Source organism: Alligator sinensis, unplaced genomic scaffold (genome assembly GCF_000455745.1).
Source record: "Alligator sinensis unplaced genomic scaffold, ASM45574v1 scaffold1161_1, whole genome shotgun sequence".
In the NCBI taxonomy this organism is placed as follows: domain Eukaryota; kingdom Metazoa; phylum Chordata; order Crocodylia; family Alligatoridae; genus Alligator; species Alligator sinensis.
Window position 1 is genome coordinate 203,239 of NW_005843255.1, and position 6,566 is coordinate 209,804.

Here is a 6,566-nt window from a genome sequence, read left to right on the forward strand (position 1 = left end):
CCGGTATGGATGGTGGCTGCAAAGCCCCTTCCCAGGGGCCAGCTTAGCCTGTCCCCTGCAGCAGCAGCATGGCCTCTTGTGATAGCCCCATGTTCGTCCATCCCAGCCCTTGCCTGATTTATCCCCCATGTGTGGCATTGATCTCAGAACAAAACAATATCTCCACCCCCGGACCACAGGGATAGCTGCTTCCTGCTCTGCTTTGTGTGGCATGGTGGAGGTGCTCCACCCCAGAAGCAGCTGCATTGTAGCAGTGGATGGAGCGTGCCCAGCATGGGGGAGGTCTGTGATGCTTGAGAGGAACTGGACATTGCTGCGGCCAGCAGGGATGTGAGGAGCAAAGGGGCTTAATCCTGCCCAGATGACTCAGAGGCCAGCAGGGCAGGTGGGGAGGGGGCTCCAGGTGCCCTCAGAGGTGGCACACAGGTGGCATGGGCCGCCTGCAGTGGGAAGCCTCCATCTTTAAAGCAAGCTGTGACCCGTGCTATTTATAGTGGGTGGCTGGGGCCAGGCAGCTGCCGTTATTTTGATGGGTGTGAAATGCCAGGGCCCTGGCTCGCTGCACCCCGGCCCATACCACCCCCCGGGCTCCAGCCCCTTTTGCTGACCCCGAGCTGGACTCTCCTGGCTGCTGCCCATGCGGGCAGAGACTCTCCCCATGGCTGCCAGGGGGCACCCCGTGCCCGGGGTGGGGTACACACCACTGGGCAGGTGCTGGATTGGCCCAGCAGGCAAGATGCTGGTGATGCCTCCATGAGCCTTCTGCAGGTCCATGCCCCAAATACTTACCTGGCAGGGGACACACCATGTAACTGGGTCCAGGAAGGCAGTTCTTAAGCATTCCTGAGGAAAATTGTTCTGGCGTGGTTTAGTACCCACTGAGGTGTTGGGGCTTAAAGCCCACTTTATGGAAATGGGAGGCTCCTCCCCAGGTTGCTCCTATGGCCATATGGCTGAGGGCAGGAGAAACTTGGGGGCATCCAAACAACTTTGGGGCCATCCAAACCCCAAGCCTGGAGGCTTGGTCCCACATGTAGGATGCCTGCCAAAGGATTTGGAAACATCTGAAGCCCCTGGTGGGGGTGGGGGAAGTTTGCCGGTTGTAGGGCCACTGATGGTTCTGGACTGACTCAAGGATTTGGCTGATTTGGCTTGGCACACAAAACATTTCTTAAAAAAAAAATTTTTTTTAAAGGTCCATGCCCCGAAGTCTACCCCTCAACCCCATGCTCCTCCAGGTCTCTGCTTCCCCCCACCTCCTCCTCACTGCCCTCCACCCAGCAGGCCGGGCACAGACCCACCCCCTGCCCTTCCTGTGGTGCAAGGGAGCTGGGCATTCCCTGTCCCCCTTGCTGGCAGGGCTGGCACGTGGCCCTGGGGTTGGGGGCACTGAGACCTGCCCCATAGCACACACTCCACCCCACCATCGGGCCACTCAGGACTGTGGAGGAGTCCCCTCCCCAGTTTGCCCCACTGCTGTAATCAGGCAGCCCCTCTCGCCATCTACCTCTGAGCTGTGACCTTGGCTTGAGACATTCCTGAGGGAGGGGGGAGCTCACTCTCCCCGCTGTCCCGCGTAACCCTAAAACCTCACCTGAGGTTGGTGACATTTTTCAAACTGACCAGCCGGCATCAGCCGTGGTCTGAGGATACTGGTTTGTAGTGGGAACTTAGTGATGAAGTCATGTCAAGGATATATAAGGTCCCTTCTTCCTGGAAGGAGGGGGGGGAGCCATGTTTTGGGGACACCCAGCAAGCCATGCGGCCTGTAGAGCCGGCTCAGTCAGCCCCTGGACAGAATTGTGAATAACTTACATGACAAGTAGCAGGGAAGTTACAATCTAGGGCTTCAGTCGCTTGTCAAAAGGCTAGCAAGCCCTTTCTGTTTGCTCTGGGATTTTCTTCTGAGGCTTCTCTGACTCGTACCCCTCCCCAAGCCTTCCCTCTCTACCCAATAAAGCCATCTGCTATAATCAGCTTTGGGGTACATGCTTGAGAGGGATTGGGCACGCCTTTTTATTCCCTTGGCTCGGCTGACTAAGGGAGGCTACTTTCTGTGCTTCAGGTCAAAGGGAAGCACCCCAAGATCTTGCAGTGGGTTAAGCACCCTCAAGGTCTACAGGGCTTGTACACCCCAGGGGGCACAGCCCCAAGCAATGGCCAGACCCTGGGTGGTGGCAGCGGTTACCCCAGGCTTGCGGGTGTGCTCTAGGAAGGGGGTTGGTCAGAAGTTGGAGCCCCTGAGGAGTCCTCCAAAGCCTAGTTTTTGGTAGGACACAGTAAGGCGGGTGTCTCAGGAAAGGAGCATCCCCTACAGGCCCGCCACAGGGATATGCAGCCCTGCCACCGCCACGCCTTGGGCAGAGCAGACCATGGTGGGCACCTGCTGGGATGTCCTGACCAAGGGACCATGCCCTTCCACCATCCCCTGGGGCCCCCTGCTCTCCTTAGGGCAGAAGGAAGATACCTGGGCGGCCTGAGGCCGAAGCCCGGGGCTCATACCCTGCCCCCTGGGCTGTGGGCATGGGGGAAGGAGCTCGGGCAGGAATCGGTTACAGGATTTTTATTGCATCTCTCCAAACCTACAAGGTGCCGGCTCCTGGGGTCCCAGCCCTCCCCACGGTCCCCCAAAGTGGGGACCAGGGCTGGCCCCCTCCCAGCCCCCCAGAGCAGGGATCAGGGCCCTGTCCCCCCATCACCTCCTCCCCCAGTGCAGGGACTGGGCCCCCACTCCTGATGCCCAGAACAGATTGCAGGGACACAGCCCTGGCAGGGGCACTGACCTGTCCTTGCCAGTGTCCGGGTGGGGCCAGAGGCTGCCAGGCCCCGTCCTGCCCTGGCTTCCCCCCTGAACCAGGACTCCAGGTGCCCCCTAATCCCCCAACCCTGGCTCAGGGCTGCTGCACCATGGGGCCTCGCAGGAGCAGGGCAGAACTGAGTCTTGGGGGCTACACCCGTGCCATGGCTCCCTCCTCACACCCCTGTGCCCACCCTTCCCCCTGCCCCCCCAAGCTGCCCCCTCTGGGGTGAGGGCCCTTGGGGGAGCCCTGCCCCATCCCGTCCCGTCCCAGCGGGGTTAGTGCCTATGGTGAAAGGTTACAAGTTAATCTACAGGACAGCGTGCAATGCGGACCCCCCCAGCCCCACCCCACCCCGAAGCTGCCAGGCGGTCCCGATCCAGAGCTCCCCAGGCCACAGGGAGGCTCGGTGTGGCCGCCCTGGCTGGGGCTCAGTAGTACGTCTCTTTCTCCACCCAGCCTGGCAAAGCAAATGAGAGAGAGAAGCTTGTCAGTGATGGTGCCACTGCCGGCACTGGGGGGGCACAGCAGGAGATGCAGCCACCTGCCCGGTTTGCCCAGCACCACATGCTGGGACCTGAGCAGCGTCTGACCCCGGGGCTTCAGCACCCTTTGCCCCTGCATCACCCATGCAGTTCACAGGTCAGGCCAGCAGGGCCTGAGAGAGATGGACCTGGGCATGTGCCAGCTCCAGGGCAGCCTGGGCACCGTAATGCCATGGGGGGAGACTGCTTGCCCAGCACCTGCCTCCCCCTGGCCCAGCTCCCTGGAGACTCAAGCAGCCTTGCCCACAGGCTGGGAGCCTTACCCCTCTGCTGGGAGCCATGAGGGGTCTGCAGGGACTGAGCCCCGTGGCTGCCCAACCCAAGGGCACCCAGCGGGCTCCGTGCTGGAGGCTGCCCCCATTGCCCACGTGAGGGCCGCAAAGCCCAGGAGTGCGGGGCCGACGCTCACCGCCTGGGTACCGCCGGATAATCAGCTTCCGCACTTCATCGTAGACGAAGATCAGCAGGCTGTACGGGAAGGCGCAGAACCACCAGGTGACCCTGCGGGGGACGGTGCATCAGGGACTGCCAGAGGGCAGTGTGGGCACATATGGGATGGCATCCCCAGGGGGTGGTGGGGGCATTAGGGACTGTGCCCACAGGGGGCAATGGGGGCATTAGGGACTGTGCCTCCAGCAAGCACTGTGTGTGAGAGGGGGTGCATTAGGGACCGTGCCCCTTGCAGGCACTGTGGGGGATGAGGGGAGGGCACCCTGTGGCTAGCGCTGGGGTGGCTGTTGTGCACAGCACTTAGGGTGACACCGTGGGAGGGAGAGCCCCATAAGACCCACCCCCGAGCAAGTCCTGCTGCCCGTTGTACTGCCAAGGGTTGGCCAAGCCAGGGGCAGCCCTGCCCATGGACCAACCCTGCTCTGGGCCCTGGCAGAGCTGCCGGGAGGAGCCAGTCCCATCTCCTGGCTGCAGCAGCCTGGCCCTGCCCACGGCACTTACTTGAGTGGGTACATGCGCAGCGCCACGCCCATGCCAGGGCAGTAGGACAGGAAGGCGGCCAGCGCTGTCTCCTCCAGCAGCCCAAAGATCAGGATCTTGTTCCTGCAGGAGACACCAACCCGATGCCAGCGGGGTCCAGCCCCAAACCCCCGTGTGCCTCCCAGGGCAGGTCACTTCCCGTGGCATCCCCGGGGCACTGAGAGCCCCCAGCAGGGGTGTGGGCAGGCATGGGCTGGAGCCCGCAGCTTCTCCCAGAGAGGAGGGGAGATCAGAGCTGATGCCTCAGGGCTCAGCTGAGACCACGACACCCACCGTGCCATGTGGGCACCAGGACTGGCAGGGAGAGTGCCCCCAACTGACCCCACCCTGCCCTGCAGCATGGCACCATGAGTTCACCAAACAGGGCCCGGGTGTGAGGGGACAGACCCCCAGACCCTGCCCAGGGCTCCCTGCACTGACTCACTTCATGCCCTGCTGGAAGACGGAGTTGCGGCGAGTCTTGCAGATGATGAGGTCAGCCCACTGCACCACCACGATGCTGGCGAAGAAGGCCGTGTGGCACGTGAACTCCACCACCTTGCGCTGCTCGTAGGTCTGTGGGCACAGGGCACTCAGCACCAGGGTGCGCGGGATGCGCCAGATGGTGGGGCCTGGCTCCAGGCATGGGGCAGAGGCCAAGCTGCTCCCTCCCCCTGGGAACTCCAGGGCAGCCCACCCTGCCCCCTGGCACTGGGCCACACTTACCCACTCCTGCCCGTAGGAGTCCTCCAGGTCATTGGTGGAGCGGTCATCCCAGTCCAGGCGGATGCCCAGCAGCGTGCAGGGCAGGAAGCCGTTCTCGGCCAGGATCACAAAGTAGGTGAAGAACCCGCCCAGCGCCTGGATCATGCCTGGGGCAGAGGGCAGAGTGGAGCTCAGGGCCATGTTAAGGATCCTTCCCTCTGTGTCTCCCTGCTCCATTGTCCAGCTGCCTGTTCCCCTTCCCAGGAGCTAGTCCAGCTGTTCCCCAGCTGGGCAACGCCAGGCCTGAGGGTTGTGCCCTGCCATGCCCGAGTCAGCCACGAGGTCAGGACCAGCCCTGGTGCAAGCTGGTGAAGGGAGGAGCGAACAGTGGGGGCTGCCGTGTCTGACGGAGATGATGCCCCTTCTGCAGCAGGTGCACCTGGGCGCAGGGATGCCCTGCAGTGTGGCGCCCCTGCCCACTCACCGATCTGCCCATAGGCCATGCTGATGAGCCGCTCGTTCACCAGCTTGTCTGTCTTGGGGTTGCGTGGCTGCCGCTTCATGATGTCACTCTCGGCCGCCTCGTAGGCCAGCGAGATGGCGGGGACCTGGTGGAGAGCAAAGGTCATGTGGGGCACAGGGGGCACCCCAACCAACCCAGTCACCTCCAGGCAAGGGGCCCAAGCGGTGGGGTGCAGCTCTCAGGTGCTGCCTGGGCCATGGATGGGGCCAGGCCAGGGCTGTGCGGCAGGACTGGGGTGTCCTCAGGGGTGTCAGGGGGAGGGAGATGGGACGACCTTCCCAGTGGCCTCCTGGGGCCCTACCTGCTTGGGGTCACAAGCTCCAAAGAGCAGCAGGCTGTCTGTCCAGACGTGCCTCGGTCCATCAGCCCCCATACAGACCTGTCCACCTGCCTGTCTGCCTGTTCATCCGCCCATCCATCCCCTCCACCTATCCATCATCACCCTGCAGCCCTGTCTGTCCATCTGTACATCCATCCATCTGGCTGTCCATGCATCCACCTGCCTGTTCATTCATCTATCCACCTCATCCACCCATGTGTCCATCTATCATCACCCTGCAGCCCATCCATCCAGCTGTTCATCCATCCATGCATACACCTGTCTGTCCATGTCTCCAACCCCCATATACCTGTCCATCCATCCATCTCACCCACTCTCCCTCCCTCCATCCACCCATTCCCCTATCTGTTCATCTGTCTGTCCATCCACTCATCCATCTGCCCATCCATCTCTCTATCCACCCATTCAATTGCCCATCCATCCATCCATCCCTCCCTCCCTCCAGGCTTGCCACCCCATGCCTTTCCCCACTTCCCACCCCCATGCTGCTCACCATATCAGTGCCCAGGTCAATGCAAAGGATGGTGACGGTGCCCAGGGGCAGAGGGATGTTGGCAATGATGAAGAGCAGGAAGGGCGTGATCTCGGGGATGTTGCTGGTCAGTGTGTAGGCGATCGACTTCTTGAGGTTGTCGAAGATCAGGCGGCCTGCACAGGCCACGTGGGGGGGGAGGGGCAGAGGGGCA

General features: G+C 62.2%; 1 protein-coding gene across 1 annotated transcript in view; it reads right to left on the reverse strand.

Annotated features, from left to right (window-relative positions):
• Window positions 1-2,548: 2,548 nt before the first annotated feature.
• LOC102371189 (sodium/potassium-transporting ATPase subunit alpha-2) overlaps window positions 2,549-6,566 on the reverse strand; it is a 21,235-nt gene continuing 17,217 nt past the window's right edge. Inside the window, exons 17-23 of the mRNA XM_006038127.2 lie at window positions 6,374-6,528; window positions 5,502-5,625; window positions 5,039-5,184; window positions 4,758-4,888; window positions 4,295-4,396; window positions 3,753-3,844; window positions 2,549-3,258 (exon numbers count right to left, since the gene is read on the reverse strand). Coding sequence (XP_006038189.1) covers window positions 3,230-3,258; window positions 3,753-3,844; window positions 4,295-4,396; window positions 4,758-4,888; window positions 5,039-5,184; window positions 5,502-5,625; window positions 6,374-6,528 — 779 coding nt within the window. The 3' untranslated portion in view covers window positions 2,549-3,229. The remainder of the gene's footprint in view (window positions 3,259-3,752; window positions 3,845-4,294; window positions 4,397-4,757; window positions 4,889-5,038; window positions 5,185-5,501; window positions 5,626-6,373; window positions 6,529-6,566) is intronic.